This window comes from Saccoglossus kowalevskii, chromosome 1, assembly GCF_978046115.1.
Source record: "Saccoglossus kowalevskii chromosome 1, keSacKowa6.1, whole genome shotgun sequence".
In the NCBI taxonomy this organism is placed as follows: Eukaryota; Metazoa; Hemichordata; class Enteropneusta; family Harrimaniidae; genus Saccoglossus; species Saccoglossus kowalevskii.
In genome coordinates, this window is record NC_140641.1 from 16,609,512 (window position 1) to 16,627,880 (window position 18,369).

The 18,369-nt window shown below is 37.6% G+C and overlaps 1 protein-coding gene across 1 annotated transcript; it reads left to right on the forward strand.

Moving 5' to 3' along the window:
* The first annotated feature begins 275 nt into the window (after positions 1 to 275).
* LOC100377117 (organic cation transporter protein-like) lies at positions 276 to 15,037 on the forward strand. The gene is made up of 10 exons (XM_078008555.2): positions 276 to 768; positions 6,965 to 7,068; positions 7,616 to 7,770; positions 7,896 to 8,064; positions 11,389 to 11,497; positions 12,593 to 12,741; positions 13,368 to 13,582; positions 13,862 to 13,970; positions 14,109 to 14,321; positions 14,499 to 15,037. Exons 1-10 carry the CDS (start codon positions 367 to 369, stop codon positions 14,614 to 14,616), a joined length of 1,743 nt encoding a protein of 580 aa, XP_077864681.2. The 5' UTR covers positions 276 to 366; the 3' UTR covers positions 14,617 to 15,037.
* Positions 15,038 to 18,369: the final 3,332 nt, after the last annotated feature.

Consider the following 18,369-nt stretch of genomic DNA (forward strand, 5'->3'; position numbering starts at 1 on the left):
AGAAATGAAACTTCAAAAAAAAAAAATTGTATGGATCCACGATCTGTCTACATTTATCGTACCCCATTTATCGTAGTCACACACTATGTGACTTCACAGTTATTATACACGACTATCGTCAGTATAGACTCCTACCTCTCCACACAAATAATGGTTGTTTCCGTGAAATCTCGATGTTTATTTTTCTCGCGCACGCGCAGTCGCTGCTCAAATGACCTTGGAGTGTGTGTTTTGAGTGGTGGCTGTCAAACGAGCTGGATGAGATCATCGTAGGCGACTACTGCGCAGTACTGCGCACAACGTACACTGAGCCGGTATTTTGTTCTGCACTCAATATGCCAGTGTAGGTTCTTATGGTGCTACAAGATGCGGTTAGAATTCGACGAGGTTTTGATCCATCTTGGTGATTTCGGACGCTATCAAAAATTAGTATACTCTTTATTATGTTTTTGTATGATACCCAGTTGTATATTGATTCTAAGCCCAGCATTCATAAGCGCCGATGTACCTCACGTTTGTAAAATTTCAACCGAACTCTTATCGAAGAACAATGCCACGGTTGGTATGTATATACCGTATGAAATGAACGACAATCGATGCCAGCCGAGCAGCTGTTCTCGCTACGATTTGCACACTCGAAATATGAATGAAAGTATAGATTATACAACAAGAAATAATATAACCTGCAAAACGAAATGGGCGACAATGGCTTGTGACAACGGTTGGAGTTTCGATATTGCAAACCACAGATCTAGCATCGCCACAGAGGTAAGTTTTCATTTTCAAAACCAATTGATATATGCGGTAAACTCTCAGTCATTCAATGTGTGATTCTATACTTTGTTGAATATTCATATCTATATGCACAGTTGATTTGTCGAATTTCGCAACTCGTGATTTTCAAATTCCGTGCTCTATTCAGGGCCCGTAGATAGCTTTTTAACGGGAGACATTAGTAAAAATAAGTTTTAGATTTCTTAAAAAAATGTGTGAAATGTGGTGCTTTTTTAAGAAAATCCCTAAAATTCAAGGGTCAGCTCCCCCCCCCCCTAGCTACGACCGTTACTACGTGGTGCTATCTATGTATATGCATGTTATATTAACAAAATACTAGTTAGAATTCGCCGGGAGATGGTTGAATTATCTCGGTATTTGTCCAGGTGTTAATAATGCTCTGAATGGTTGACGTCATATCGTTTTCAATTGTAAGTGAGAAGATGTGAACGCGAGAAGCTACACAATATACAATCGTGACTTCTATTATAAAAATAATTGATTAATAACTGCAAATAATCAATATTAACCACAGTATAATAACCAGTCTTTAATGATACTGTCTCTGTTAATCAAGGACAAAGATATACCCTGTGCACGGGGTTAGGTGTTGGACGCTTTTAATTTGCGGCGTTGGAACGAAGCATGTCCAGCAAAACTCACGATTCTCTAAGACAAGCCTACGTCACAAACTGGTCAAAATCCCCCAAACATTGCCAGCAACCAATCACAGACTAGCTTAAACAATAGCTTTCCCTGACGATAATACTTAGCAACGTTATTTCCCCCACGCTAACTTGAAAAATCTTTTGTTTTTGTCTCGTTTCCGTTTCCGGTCTGTCTTAGAGATAAGATTCGATTGCAACACGAAATTACGTATTTCTATATTTAGAACTTGACGTCGTGTCAGCACCGTGACTACGTCACGTGCATAATTTCCCTAGTGAGAACAGTGTAGTTGGTCATTGTATTTTGATATCTTCTAAGTAGGGGCTATTGTGAATGGGTGTCATTTGATAACAATATGTAAACAAAAGTCAATAGTTATCAGATATGAGACTACAGAACACAGATCGATATTCATTGAGTGATTGCGACCACAAAACTGACTTATGATAGGCGGGGGAGTTCGTATGTCGAGCTAAATCCAGACAACAGCTGATTTATATTGTGATCTGAACTCCCATTTCCCTGCGGGGTAGCAGAGTATCAGATCTGCTGTATATTAGAAATACAAGTATTGAGCGTTGCATACTGGACTATTTGTGTACGCTCTTACCGCCCGGTAACTTTTCCCGTACGTACTTTTATCCAACCAACAGTGAAACTAAACTACGATTTTCTTGAATACCCAAAAGAACACTTTACGACTCGACGTCTCATCTACTCTGATCTGTATAAGGGCTACACCGTTTGTCATGCTGATCAAATTTGTTGAACGCAGTTGCAAGCTAGACACGAACAGAAAACAAAACCAGATGCATGCAAAATGTTGCAGAGAAAAACTGTAAAAAGAAAATGCACAGATAAGACGCAAAACAAATGCACTGGTCACACTCTTTCAGCCACCCCCATGATTTCAAATGGTCGAACCCTTATTTGTGCATTTCGCCAAGTTGTTAGGCGTTTATCTTGTTTCTTTTGTAACAGCTTGACGATGCAATGCGGATTTTTTTTTTCACTCGACCTATTAATATACTAGTACTAGGTTTACACGACAGCATTTTATCAGAGCTACTGCTTCTCGCAAATAACAGAGGGGATATCTCCCATGCGTTTATACGGTCGTGGTCGAACGTGGTAGAGAATATTGTTTAGACGATCGGCCCATAATAGCGTTTATTGAAGCCGAACTCAATGCGAGCGAACTCTTGCTGAACGCGTACGATATATTTTTGCTGACTCTAGCTGTTGGGCTCTAATACAACACTGCATGACAATGCTATCGAGGGTCGCCTGTAAATCTACCCTCATCTTTTAAGAGTCTAATTTGAAATAGAAATTATTTTTGTTTTTAAAGAAACAAACGATAATATTATAAAAATATAAAAGGGCCTCCCATATAATGTATCCCGGATACAGCTGTCAGCCATGTGTACTTCTCCTGACCTGTATCACGAGAGCAGATCCAGTAGAAACCAGTTCTAAATCATAGGCATAATGACATTGTGCTTCTGAAATGTTAATTTGTAGAACGCATGCGCATTTCAGTACATCATTGTTGTTGTTAGGCTGATCATGGAGGTAGAATCTCTTTTCTACCTCCATGGGCTGATGAAATCAGCTGAGTCGGATACATAAGTATGGCTATAATTGTTCAAGGACTCTAATTTCCCCCGTCAGTCAGTTCTTCATGTTCGCCGGTCACGGCTTTGTTTTTCCGCACGTTGATTGTGCGTCTGATTGAACCCCCTTTATGGCAACCTTAATTTGGTCTCTTTTTTCACGTCTCTGCCTTTGCCAATGAATCCAGAGTATGAATAAATAACATACTGGATATATTGTAGAGAAATCCATTCGATTTTCTTTTATTTTTATTACAAACAAATTAACGATACAAAATATATGACGATGCTTAATAATACGGTCAATCATATGGAGATTTGTGGTTATTTAATAAAATTCAGACTTAAAATTGCTGACTAAGCCAAATGCTTGTGTGATGCAGCTGTGACCGCCAAATGTCGTTTCAGGCAGGGTTATAGCGTACGAGTTCTGTACGACCTACAACAAATGGGTCATGGTTGAATGAGTCAACGAAGCGATACACAGTGTATACAGGCTACTAATACTAGTAAAAGGAATTTGGGTGAATTTGTATATGTTGAAGGCCTTCGGGAAGCGCGGCATAGGGCGGAATAAGGGAGGTGTCGTTATACAAATGGAGGGTGTCAACGAGCTGTCTATAAGCACCGTAAGTGTAGGCACGGTTACTAAAAAAGACGGTTAGGAAACGCTATTGTTAAAAGGTGTGAATCTGCCTAATCCCTCAAGGATGCGTGTCGCGCTGTGTACGCCCTCCATTGCTTGAGATTTCAAGGCTCACCATTTTGTTTCATTTTTGTGTCGATCACTTGATGTTCCCCGAATTTGAAATTTTAAGCTCGTTTTCGATAGAATATCCACGTTTAGTGCACAAGCTCAACGAAAAACTACACATACATTTCGGATGAGTACTCTTTGTGACTGTGATAACATTCAGAATCGAGAATCGTCATTTATCGTTTTCACTGTTGTCATGAAAGTAAGCTTGGGTCCCGGTAGAAAAAGTTATGAAAATTCTAACCCCTAAGTCACTATTTTAAAATACATTATATTATAAAAAATACTACCAAATGAATTTTTAGTATACTACTGTGCGTACTTATGAAGGTTGTGTGCGATTTGGGGGCTTATTAGAGTAAATTTTATCGTTTTGCTTTCGCGTCACTCTATCAGCCATTTTGTTTAACGTCGTAACACTTTTTTTGTAGACGCCGTAGAAATCGTTGAAAATGTATTCAACATTTTCCGCCAGTTTCATAAAAAGCCTGTTTAATTGTTCTTGTCTGCCCTTGTTTCAGTTTGTTGGCAAATTTTTCATGTTGCAATATTCAGCGTGCCGTTAAATGCGGTTTTAGTCAACGCTACAATTTTTGAACACATTGAACTGTCGGTACAACTTTCTAGCAGTCTCTTCGCCAAATCAATTTTTCGAACCCTTTTTAACTGTTCTTAATTTCATTGGAACTGCCGGTTGTTGTATATTTGGTCTGCTTACATGCATTTTGTAGAGCATGGGCGGGTAATTTCAGTTATCTTATCGCATATTTTGTTTATTTCCAACAAAATGTATGTGGTATCATGGCTCCTCATTAAAACTTTCGCCTGGCTGAAATATTAACACTTGTATGGTTTCTTTGACGTCTTTTTTCTGATTATGTTTTGTTGGTTTTTTTATTTCAGTTTTCTGCCGATCTTGTTCTTTAGAAACCAAAATGCCATACAAGACAGGCAAATTTGTATTGAGTTTAAACCGAGCGACAGGTTTTGTCAGGATTCACTGGAACAACTTACACTTTAGTATTACTGAAAGTATCGACAGAGACACAATAAAATGGCGTGCAGTTGTTGATTGCAATGAGCTCTGGGAAAGATGACGTCATATTTGCGTGATTTCCTGTCTACATTTTATCACAGATTAGTACGTCTTTTGTTTCAAATGTTTACCCGTGACACGCATTCAATGAAAAGAACATGGTTTGTTTCCTAACCGTCTTTTTTTTAGTAACCGTGGTGTAGGAAACACCAAGAGACTGGTGGGTGATGGCCGAAACAGCTCCGTAATGTCCCGTGCATGGCATTTGCTAGTTATAAATAAAAAAGCCTACTTATAAACAGATAAGAAATAGTAGTTTATTTACCGTCACTGTTACGTAACAGTGATTGACAAGGGTTTATTCAGAACAGATTTCCGTGTTTTCTTCTCTGCCTTCGAATCGAGAGTTGGAGGAAATGGACCAATTAGAAACATTATGATCGCCTTTGTTCTAGGCCCATTGCAGTATATAGTCAGAATGAGAGGGGGGGTAATGTAGGAGTGGGAGTACGAGTTTGGATAAGTTGTGAGCAATCTGAAGGCCAGAATGCTATAGCACACACGATCACGTATGTTCATTGTGCACTGAAATAAGGGCGAAAATTAGTATTGGCGGCGCTTTCCGTGTAACTAGTAAAAATGCAATCTGGACAAAAACTTTTCTGGTTAAATCTGTCGTTTGATACCATATATTGATGGCGGAAATTGATTATAATTATGATATTGTACCAGTAATCTAGCAACGTGCTTCGGCAATATACTGTACTGTATTTATTCCATGAGAAATGAAAAATAATAATACGCATGCGCAGAAAATGTTGTTTGACGTACCAAATCAATCTACGCGCTTGTGTACGAAAAAATGCCAGTGTTTTGTGGAACAAATACCCAGTTTTGTGATCCAAGAACACCAATTTCAGTTCATGACAGATCATAATCCAATGTATTTTCTTACAATGCCGTGTAGTTTGAAACATCATTATGAACACTTAGATGTTCTCATCCATATTATCATCGATTATGCCACAGCGTTCAAATTTATCACACAGTGTCATCATGGTATCATCACTATTTGAACAAAACGATTTGTCTCGACGTTTGTATTTGTTCAACACTGTAAACTTGAAAACATAGATTTTCAAAACGAGAAAATAATCAACGCATTTGCCTCATTGGGAGGTATGTATAGAGTTTCACGAGTGCTCAGATTGCGCAATGCATGGAGTGTCTTTAATTTTAATGCTCAGATGCCAAGTCATGATAGAGTTGATTTTTATTGAGAGACTTAGTTTCACCATGGAGGTAGAAAAGATCTACCTCCATGTTTGCACATACCCTAACCTGCGTGCAATAATTTCTTTAAATATAGGAAGGGAATCCCGGTAGCCGTACATTGATGTCAGGAATAGTTTTATTTGTATCAATTTATTTTCATAAATATTACACAAAACACGTTACGGTCGCGTTTTTTGACAGTTTTTCAAACTCCCTGATATTTTTTTTTTAAATAATTGATTTTACTACATTTGTGAGCGAAAAGTCTATTCCCAGTCTTCGTGGTTTGTAACAAACGGGAAGCAGTAGAATACAAATAAAACTGCGTAGCAACGACCAGGGTATATGTGGTTATCAAACAAAAACTTTACTCGAAGAGCGTTTTCTTGCGACCTAGACAGATGGTATTGTAGGAACCACCCTGTAGGCCCGCTTCATTGGAAAATATGTTACCGGTATTTATGTATGTAATCAAAATACTTGTTAAATGATCTAATACCGCTGTGCCGTAACATACCCATCATACCAGCGAAGACGCCTGTAAGCATCTAATGTCACTAAACACGAAGCTTTTAACGAGTGAGCATATTACTAATTAGATTTGCTTTCCGCGAAGAGTAGTACAAATTGACACACAGCGTGCCTTGTAGTTAGTTACCTGTCAGTTTCTTTGTAGGATTCTAAAAAAAAAAAAAATTGTCCACGTGAATCGCTAATTTTCCTTTCATGTGTTCCCTCACAGTGATTGTATGATTACGGGGTCCGTTTGAATTGTGTCAACCTGTATTATGTAATAACGCGTTGATTTTGTCTTTTGTTTTTCACGATCGCTAACAGTGGGAGCTCGTTTGTGACAGAGCCTGGTTACGAGAGGTCGCCACATCTATGCTTTACATCGGTGTACTGGCAGGCACGTTAGTGGTATCACCGCTATCAGATAGGTGGGTTGATATTCTATTTATAGCCACGTTTGCTCACGTGGCCTAGCAAGGTAAATATGTAACTTAATAATTTTACCTTCTGTGCGTTTTTTTTTTAATTTGGTAAACACGGTATTATATCTTTTACATATATAAATGTACCTTCATGTATCATGTGTTATTAATAAATATGGTTGTTCACATGAATTTATTAAAGCCAGAGTTGAACATATCGTAATTTTGCTGTTAAAAGCATAATATTCATTTTATCCCGCGGCGCGCCTTTGACAGTTACACTTTATATATTCATCTTCACTATGATGAAAAACGAAGCTGCTATTCTACAAATATACCGCGTTCTATTCTGATACCGCCGTTCTAAAAAATATTCCCAAAACGTGACGTAGGGGGCGCTGTTTGTCATTCGTCGACCACGTTGTGAATACGTTCAAGTTTTGTAGCTATTTTGTAGCTGAATAGTTGTAACATTTCGACCGTGGTTGTTCTGGAGGATACGTTACTAATGACAACAATTTCTTTCTTTTTTATATTTACTGTTCTATTTCAGATATGGAAGAAGACTGTGTATATTTATTGCACTGCCATGCAACATACTGTTCGGATTGTGTTCGGCATTTGCGCCGTCTTTTCCTCTGTTTCTCGTCAGCCAGCTCCTACTTGGCGGAACTTTCGTTGGGATATATATTATAACGTATAGCTACGGTAGGAATTATTGTTTTTTATCGCTAAAAATGTGAACTTGTGTTTTATAGGTTCTGGCGACCCATCACGTAATACGTTTGTTGTTGTTTTTTAATAATGCCGATCCTATGTTTATTTCATATCAGTCTTGGAATGGATTGGACCTTCATGCAGAGCATTTGTTTGCAACAGCGTAGTGGTGTTCTATTCTTTCGCCTATATGGCACTGGCGGGCCTGGCTTATCTTATTCGAGATTGGAGGCAGTTATCTCTGGTACTATGTATTCCTCAAGTATTTATGTTAGCGTACTTTTGGTAAGAAAATATTTATCATACTCTTTTCCGCGGAATGGCCTTCCATCAGACATCCCATTTGAGCTGCAATAGTTTCTCTTATGCCAAGGAAGTTAAATATGGTCGGATTGTGACAGGAGAATGTCGATCAAACAACTCCAATGAAAACAACTGAAACTTGTGCTGTCTCCAAATAAAACAACTCGTAATTCTCGTGACCATGCTACGAAGATACCTCTTTTCTAAATGAGAATTTACTGTAATAGGCCCTTTTCTTAGGTCGTGAGCCCTCACAGTTTTCTGTGAGAGAGGCCTTTCATGTGGACTTAGAAAAAGGTTTCTAGGCGATATTATACCTTCTAAGTAATTTTCAATATTTCTGAAGAGACTGGGAAACTACTTTATTAAACTGAGAACTTCACAATTGAACAGATTTATTGGCTAAAATAAAAAGAAACGCGGAATTGTATTCCCTACCCGCGGGAAAACGGTTTTCTATGCATGTACGTCCAACAAAACATGGCTTCACCTAGAAGCCCCTTTTTGAGTTCCCCTGAAAGGCCTCTCCCACAGGAAATTGTGAGGACACCCGACTTATGAAAAGGATCGATACATCCAACGATATCATATCAATGATAATGTAGGAGAATTGTTTTGCTCAGACATCTGACCACGCAACACATCCCAGTGTATCAGACGTTATAGTTATCGTAGCATGGTATGGGTCACGCTATATGGTCTTTGAGTCGTTCTATATGTAGAAATGATTTCATCACTTTTAGGTCATACGAGCACAAACCACTGAGACCTTTTCGATACACGTTGTTTGAATAAAACATGATAAATGATTGATTGTAAATTCGGATTTTTTCGGCTCACTAACCGTCGTCACGGTGCTCGCCAAAGACATTATATTAGATTCACCTACTTAGCAGTCTAGAGGTGGACTGTCTCCGTACTTTCAACACAGAAGTTTACTCGGGAACCTTAAAAGGAAAAAAACACACTTATATAATCATGATTTTCTTCAATTATTTTTGTTCTTTGACAGAAATGGATAATTAACAATGATCAAATCGATCCAGCTTGATTATTTTGACATTGAATGTGTAGGTGGATAGACCATTGTCAGAATGGTTTGGTTCATTCCTCTATCACAGTAACAGTAATTTATTTAGTGTTAATAAGTTCAGTTTTCTCATTTTAGTGAATATTTTTGTTATCTTGAAAATTACAAGCCCGATGTTTCTCCCTCATTATGCATCTGAAGCAGCGTAGCTATATCAGCCGACAGGCTGTTTGTTTACAAGTCTCCCACTTGAGGAGACGGGGTCGGTCCACTTCTTTTGACGCACGCACCAAATCTGGAAAAATCTGGGTAGTTATTGAATATTTGTCACACTCCTTGGCAAGAATGAAGCTACTGCAGCGTAAAGGGGAGAGTCACCATAGCGAGTCCTGCTGTTGATCTCGGAGAAAGAATCAAATTACCGATTTAAATAACACAGGACGCATTTGTATGAATAATGTATCGGTTCAATGGTATTGGTATGTCTATCGTATTTGCGGGTTTACCAGCAGACTCGTTATTTTCCAATTATCTCAGTCTCGGTTTTCAAAAACACAGCGCAATGTCGCATGCAATCTAACCGACTTATTATTGCCGGCCTGCTCTATATTTAACCCATCTTGACGCTCGCTTGTGCCGTTGGCTGCCCACCTTGTACGTACATATATTTACTTTGATGATACACAAGGAAAACAATTAATAACCAGTAATATCCACCATGACACTCTCTAAATCTTTCAACTAGGTGACGCAAAAACATTTTTGGAAACCGAGACTACACGTATTCGGGCTTACATTCTTTAAGTTGAAATGTGATTGTATATGAAATGTGATTATAATATAAGGTTTTATCTTTGTTTTTTCTTGATAACTATATATTCATGTGTTTGTGGCATATGTTCCATAATGCATTTCGGCATACACTGTCGTCCGATTCTTATAGAAAAATCAATGACTGGTGATTTTACACTAGTACAACGAGAATCGGTGGCATGATCTATCTTATCTTTATCTTAAAAAGCCTCGTGCTATTGACTAACATAACCGAAATTGCTTAATATTTTAATGAGTGAATAAGTAATATCATGTATATGACATGAAGCTGATGATTTGAAAGAATATAGACTGTAATCCTCTGATGCAAATTCATGCGACAATGGACCTTATTCGCTAATGGGCCGCCGAGATCTTTGACCCTCAAATAGTGTTTCAGTTTCTCCGATCACCGCGTTCACTGTTCCAAAAAGCATGGTTACATGGTTTTACGAGAAACATTAGATGCCGTGATGGATGGGATATAAATAGAATACTATTTTAAGGACAAAAACAAGTCTCGTGGTTCGCGTCCAACGATATCCCGGTGGCCATTGGCAATAACGTCTATTGGTGTTAATGTGAATCGAGACACAAACGCCATTCACAACAACAACTCTGACTACCGTGGTGAATGAATGAGATGCCAAACAAAATTATAATTTAAGAACATCGAGATACAAATATTATTCCCCCCCCCCCCAATGTATCATGCAGTACATGAGATTTCTCTTTGTCAGTCACTCGGATTAGAAAATTGCCAGTTCTATTGATTTTTTTAGTTTTCTGTGCATCTCATAGTGGCCATGGTTACGTCAAATGAATAACAAAGAGTAACTAAGGAGAAGAGAGGATGCTCGAGCAATGACTTTGTGGTTTTCTTGTAGCATTAATTAGATTTTGAAATTGAATTAATTTTTCTTCTTCAAGTCGTCATTCAACCGTGAATAAATTTGCAAAACTTAATCCCAACATTTAAGCCAGCAATATGATGGTATTCGGGAGACGTAAGTTTGAAATGTCGTAGCTTCTATGTCGTGCCTCTTATACTGAAAAATATTTATATATAAGCTCTATTTCAATAGCTAAAACTTGAAATGCCATTGTTGAAAAAAACTTTATTTTTAGCTAGTCAGAATAGTATAGCCCGAGTCGTATGTTCTCGCACCATAGAACAGGAATACGTAATTTGAATATCGAAGATTATAATAAAAGTAACTCTGAAATATCATCGGAATTAAATCAGACTTGGCATACATAACTTGACCAACTTCATTCCTGAAATGCATAAATTGATAAAATCCAATCTTTCATTCAATCCTTATTTGTAGATTAAATATGTTTACCTTTTTGTCATATACATATATAAGATATAGTATTTTCATGTTTTATTAGTTAACATTTTATCAACTCACCAACATCTCGATTGTGTTTATTTTTAAATTCATTACTTACCGCTTAAGGTGCATACCAGAATCTCCGCGATGGCTCATGTCTCGGGGCGATATCAAGGAGGCTGAAGTGATTATTCTAAAGGCTGCGAGAGTCAACAAAGCTGACATAAGTCCACTGGTACTTCGACGATTACACTGTGAACTATCTTTCGTGCAAACCACCAATGCGTTATTAAAACTGTTGGGCGAGATAGAGTTGGAACCGTTTCATACGGTTTATATTCTTAACATAAGCAAAAAAACAACAACAAAAAACGATGATATTACCGTAATTGCAATTATTTTCTTTTCGTATTTTTTATGAATTAAAAATTATTCCGAAACAGTTTTAATTTGCTATTTCCGGTTTGCACGGGAAATAGTCGACATTATATCATGAGGGTGTGGTGTCTTCTCACCATCCCACCAGACTTGCTAAATGTCATCTTGTACGGTAACGTGCTAACTTTTATCATCTTGTAACGTTAATATGATAACGTTTTTAATATTCCGGTACTGTAAACTGACGAATACATGTGCTAAAAACTCCGCAACTTGTTTTATCGATCTTTGTAATCTGTAGTTACATTTCACATGCAAGGGGGATTTGAGTATTCATTGTCTCCTGCGGCCTTTGATACTCGATACATTTGACCACATCATATCCTCCTGGAAAAAAACAATTTAAAACCAATTCAAAATTATTTCATGATATATTTTAAATTAGTTACAATAAACAGAATGTGTATTAGCGTTTATCAGTTTAAAAAAAAAACTTCTATATAATTTGGCAATAACATTGTTCTCTTTAAACATGTATGCGTCAGTGATTACCACACTTTAAAAATCGTCTGCCATATTTTCCGAGTTTTCGCACAGTTGTGTTGTGACCTCTAATCACGTACACTCACATTTATTTGTGATACTTTTTAACATAACTTTAACCACGCTAATCACGGGTCGTGGTGTACACAGAATAACTATGCGGAAACTCGAATGGAGACAATATCATTGCCTTTCGTCCTGGTAATTTGTGGGCGTACTAAATACATTTGATGTGATTCAGGTGTAGGTTTAGAACGTCGTGTTCACTTTTTTTAGAAGAGAAAAAAAAACACATTGGAAGTCAATAACCCAAACTCAAACTGAAAATTACTTTCCGCCACAAATTATTTATCTGCAGGAAATATTTAAGTATCTTCCGAAAGCTAATCGATTTTTATACAACTTTCAGCTACCAAAATTGCGTCAGTATTATGAGGAAGAACGCAATTCGAGATTGGAAGCCGAAAGGATGGAAACCAAGAAAAAGCATTTGAACTTTCTTGATCTTATTCGAACTCCGATTCTAAGAAAACGGTGTGTCAATATCTTCTGCCATTGGTGAGTACAATCAATTGACGAGCACGGATTACATGCACACACTGCATAAACGGGGATTATAAAAAAAAGACAACTCGGACATAATTATAATATTCATCTTATGTACATATTTTTACAGAAATCAGTGCATTAGAAATATGATACTATTATGAGACATGAGTTCGGAAATCTTATCCTTTCTCTTCAATGCTGATATGCCATAATTATTTCACATTTCCATTTTGATGTTATTATTATACTTGATAATGAAGAGTGTTATAATTCATTTCCGTTCGCTTTTAATCTTAACGATGTAGTCTTTTAGGTTTACTCCCTTTCACTTTCAATACTGATGATAGTCCATTCTACGCTGGTGCTGGTTATCACAATCCATTTTTTATGATGATGATAATGAGGAGGAGCAGAAGATAACGATGATGTAGCTTATTATCATTTTTTGTTCATTTTGTTACTGTTCCATTCCCATGTTAATTATATGACCCAGAATTCATCGATGATACGTCTTATAAACCTTTCAGTACCGAGGAAGCACATTTTCAGCGGATATGTTAATCAAATCCTTGATTCTAATGTATTCTTGATTCATATATATGTAATAATGTGGTAACTGACACCTTTCATCACAGGACGTCCATCTCCTTAGTATACTACGGCGTTTCTCTCAACACATCTACTCTACCAGGAGATGAGTACCTTTTGTTCTTTCTGGCTGGAGTTATGGAAGTGCCAGCTTGTTTTCTCGCTATTTACTTGGTCGATAGATTTGGACGCACCATACCGCTGAGTGCGTTCTTTGCCATTGCAGGAGTAGGGTGTATCGGTTGCCAACTTTTTCCAGAGGGTAGGTTTATATTTCGCCGCTGAAAAACTAAACGCATATAGCAAATAACCGTTGGGCTGTTGTTACTATTTTGTATCCGGTATTATAATAATTCATCCTAACCTTGTAGTTGGATATATGATTTGTGTTTGGTTACGAACATTAAATTCTTGACCAATATTTGCCAAAAAATTAATTTTGTCACATTTCAACTCAGCATCAAACTGGTGATTGGTGTATCTAGCATCTTCTGAATACCCTATAATCGTGAAATGTATTGCCTGCCATGACTCCTTACAGATCTAAATTACTTGTCGATTGGTGTGGCTATGATTGGTAAACTAGGTGCTTCAGCTGCCTTCTGGACTGCATATATGCATACCTCCGAGCTACTGCCTACTGTTCTCAGGTTTGATCACGCTTTTCTATAAATAGAATCGTCATATTGGTATATTTTCTATCTTTTTATTTCATTTTATTCACTAAATGCCCACAGTGGTTTGCTGGATGAAGTATCATGATTTCATTTTTTTTTATATTATTTTAGGACAACCGGTCTCGGCGCTGCTAGCTGCTTTGGACGACTGGGCTCCATCCTGGCACCGTTTGTTCAACTTCTATCATCAACTTGGAAGCCTCTTCCGTTTATCATATATGGATGTGTATCATTTGCGGCTGGTGCGATGATTCTCCTCCTCCCAGAGACAAAGGGTCAACCACTGCCAAACACCATTGAGGACATAGAATACTCGTCAGGAAGGTGGGTATTACGTGCATTCATAAATGTTGCGATATTATACGTCGATTCACGTCGCTGACATGGAATTATTGCATATGTACAAATGAATCGAATAGTTGATCGGAATTATTAGTACTAATCATATTTCAAATATATGATCTTTCTCGCAATTTATATCATTTTACCTCACCTTCACAGCAAATCTGATGTTACTTCAACATTCGAAGAGAAAGATGGTAAAAGAGTGATGTGGCTATCCTTAGTTGATCTGAATTATACATTAGACGTGGAAAACATGAAGCCGACTATACTATAGAATACAATAATCGAATTGATTTAGCTAACTTCTTTGATACCACAAGTCTTTGAAATTGCACAGTATCGCCAAAAGTACTGGGCCATCCGAGAAATAACTGATTTTTGTTGTTGTCGAAACACGGGTTGAGTGGTGAAGAATGTATCTATGTGTGGTGCGGTGTATATGTATTTAAATGTATGAAAGTGTTATGTTTGTGCGTCGTTTCATAAAATATGTGTCTTATGTAATGTTACATTAGTAGTTTTGTATGTATATATTATTTTTATTTATACGAAGCAAGTAATACATCTGCAGAAGCATACGTCAGTCATACGGTTAAGTTCTTAGCTCAGAACAAATTACAGAAATTATAATTGCCGTTCAATGTCTCATAATGTTTTGTTACTTGCAGTCTTTAAATAAAAAAAAAGATACTATATATGATTTCAATGTCAGATATTTGTATGTGGATTGATATAAGATTCCAAAATATAGCTGGGAATTTGTTGTTAGTAATGTCTCATCTAAAGTTTCCCAGATCACCCGTCCATATCAATTACCAAACCTCCAAACATCTTATGGATTAAGTAACCCTTCAAACACTTCGTTTCAGAGGGAACAACGAAACAAGCACCTCACTGGTTAACAAGTACCCTTGGATCGCCCATGAGCGAAGTTTTAACGTCTTAAGTATTATATAGTGAATCGCATCTCTTCTGGTGCCGCAAAAGCAAATAAAGACCAATGAATATACGGGGTTTTTTTGCCTATATTTTACACTCGTCGAAAATCAGTGAAAATAAACTCCATGCGAAACACCCAAAATGCTAAAATAAAGTATTTTACAGAAGGCTATCGAATTGTTCGGGCGCCAAATCTCTATGTCACATCGCCCTCTATCGGCTCACTCATGCGACTTTTGTTCTTCAACCCTCTTTCTACCCATTGTCGGAAGAAGTTTTTGTGCCTAGGTGATTTTCAGCGCTGCAATGTATGGTCTTCACGAGTGTGATACTAGTAACTGTGATTGGTTCGCCGACAACTCAAACCAAATGATGTGTTTATAGTGTAAGTGTATGCATTCTTTATTGTTGTTGAATGAACATGCGTTACAGTCCGTTCGTAAGTGTGAATCACGTATCTTGTAAGCACAATCGTATAGTTGTGAAAAGCGCCCTCAAACATGTTTTTGGTAACTCAATTCACTGGCCGGCTTTGTTAGTCAACTGTTATGAACGTTTGGAGTGTGCAAAGTACACTTTCAGTTTTCACAGAGCATTCAGACAGCGAATATTCCGAGATGTACAAAAGTGTTAGCCATTTTTGTCTTGCACATAGTGTTAACGAAAGGCAAGTTACAGCTTTGTTTCTGTTGCCGTTGTTAAAGTTCTGTCACGTGTGCTCGATATGTATAGTGAATCGCATTTCTTATTACCCGTGCTGTTTCAAGTGTAACAGCCACACTTGTGGTCAAATGCAGTGTCCAACTGCTCTCTCTGGGGTGAGATAACCGATTTATATCACGACAATGCGAAATAAATGCAAACACCGCTTCGCCTTATTGCTGTCAGACGAACAGAAACTGTTACATGATTCTATGTTAAAGTAACATACCTGAATTATAATATAAAGGCTACACAAATGTATACATCTACATACCATTTCCTTCTCTAATGATTTCCCTCGCAATATATTTATCCCAATTGTCGTCCCTCGCTGTACGTTTTTTACTTCTTCGTGGTATGTAGGTACATTGGAAATTTTTTTTTGGCGAAAAAAAAAATACATGTAATATTATCGACTTTTTCTTGAAAATGACTGCCCAATTACCCTCATATTTGATATGTACGTACCCTGGGCGGGCGGAATATTTTGAGTATGTAGTAATAATATCGACGTCGACGTCCTTTTAAAAACAAACAAGACTGATCTCTGTAATACTTGCTATGCATGTATCTGCGGTTGACCTATGCCACTTTTTTTTGATACCTTCAATATTTGTTTGGGTCCTTTTCATTCCACACCGGGACATAAGGCTGCAATCAGGTTCTGCCATTCCTGTCTATCCTTGGTCACCATATCTGCTCTATTCCAGGTCAGGTTTGCTTGGGCAAGTTCTGTGGTAATGGTTCTTCTCCATGAGGTTTTTGGCCTCCCTCTGTTTCGTTGACCCTGTGGTGTCTAGCGAAGTGCTGTTTTGGGAATTGAGTCTTGTGGCATTCTGAGAACATGACCCAACCATCTCAGTCTTCGGCTCTTAATTTCAATAATAATGTCCTTGAAATGTGTTTGTCTATGAAGGTCATCATTGCATATGATCAATGGCCAGAATATTTTGCAAATTCTCCTTAGGCAACCATTGTGAAAAGATGATAACTTGGTCATGTCGGATTTTGTTACACGCCAACATTCGGATGCATAGAGCAGGACAGATTTTACATTGCTATTGTAGAGCTTCAGACTGTATTGGTTGGATTTCCAATTTGGATTTAGTTTTATGAAAGCATTCCTGGCTTTGGCTATTCTTGATTTGATGTCTTTACTTGTGCTGACCTTTTTGCTTACATTACTGCCCAGGTAAGTGAAATCATAAACTTCATTGATGGCCTAACCCTGAATTTTGAGTGGGTTTTTCGTTTGTAATGTTAATTTTCAATAGCTGTGTTTTTTTCTCATTGATTGACAGTCCTGTTTGTGCTGCAATATTTTAGTGGATAATATAGTTTGTGTTCAGGGAAGCAGAGGTCTGACGTTTTCTGCTCTGTGCTTGGAATTTGTGATCAATGAATGAATTCTGGCGATAAAATCAACTTGTATGTGCTGCGTAATGCTCTATATATCGGGTATAAAACGAACTGTGTATGAGACGACAGATGTTAATGACGTTAATGACGTCACTAATGAATCATCCAACTGTGACGCTAGTTTTAAAGCACGTATACGGGAGGGGGCAAAACAGTGGTTAACATGAGTAGTGGTGAGTGTGATAACAGTATTCATTTCGTTCAACACCCCGCTCGCCTCTGCTTTTCGATCGTTTTTTTTTGTTTAATTCGGCCGGTTAATTCCGCTTTATTTTTGACTGCGCAATCCCGAAAATATCGCCCACCCACTCGCTTGCTTGCATTTAAAATTCAGAGTACAAAAAAATGTTCTGAGGTTCACATTAGTTTATAGTTGTCTTTCTGTTTTTCTGTAAAACGTTGTGTGGCTGTCCAAATACGTTCACATTTCGTTCTTGTAATAGCAGCACTCACAACGTTGAGGGTGCATTGTCATGAATTTGTTTTCACGTATCTGTTGACCGACTTAAGGTAGCGAGAAGGGAAATTTTCACTTTTTTCTTGATTTTTCAAAAATTGATAAAACGGTTACTTTAGACCTTGATACATCACCCCAGGTTTACAAAAGATCGAAATTGCGAAATAACGTTGCTCAAATTAGTGTTTTAAAACACTAGCAGAAAAGACTACAACTGCCGTTTCGTGGATATTTGCATAGTGTTTATCTTTGGAAGGAATTAAATGATAAAATCTTATCTGTATACTCTGTTGTTGACGATTCTGATATAACGGGTGATAAGCTTCCAGTTGCAAACAATGCGTGTTTATCTAACGTCCATTGTCAGCATTATTGTCAGTCGAGACTTCGTCGGAGAAACATGGTCATACAGTACTCATTTCGCCCAACCTTCCGCTTTTACATCGACCGCTTATCGCTTAATTTCCGACCACGCGGTCTTGTCCGACCGGAAACTGACCGCATTTTAAT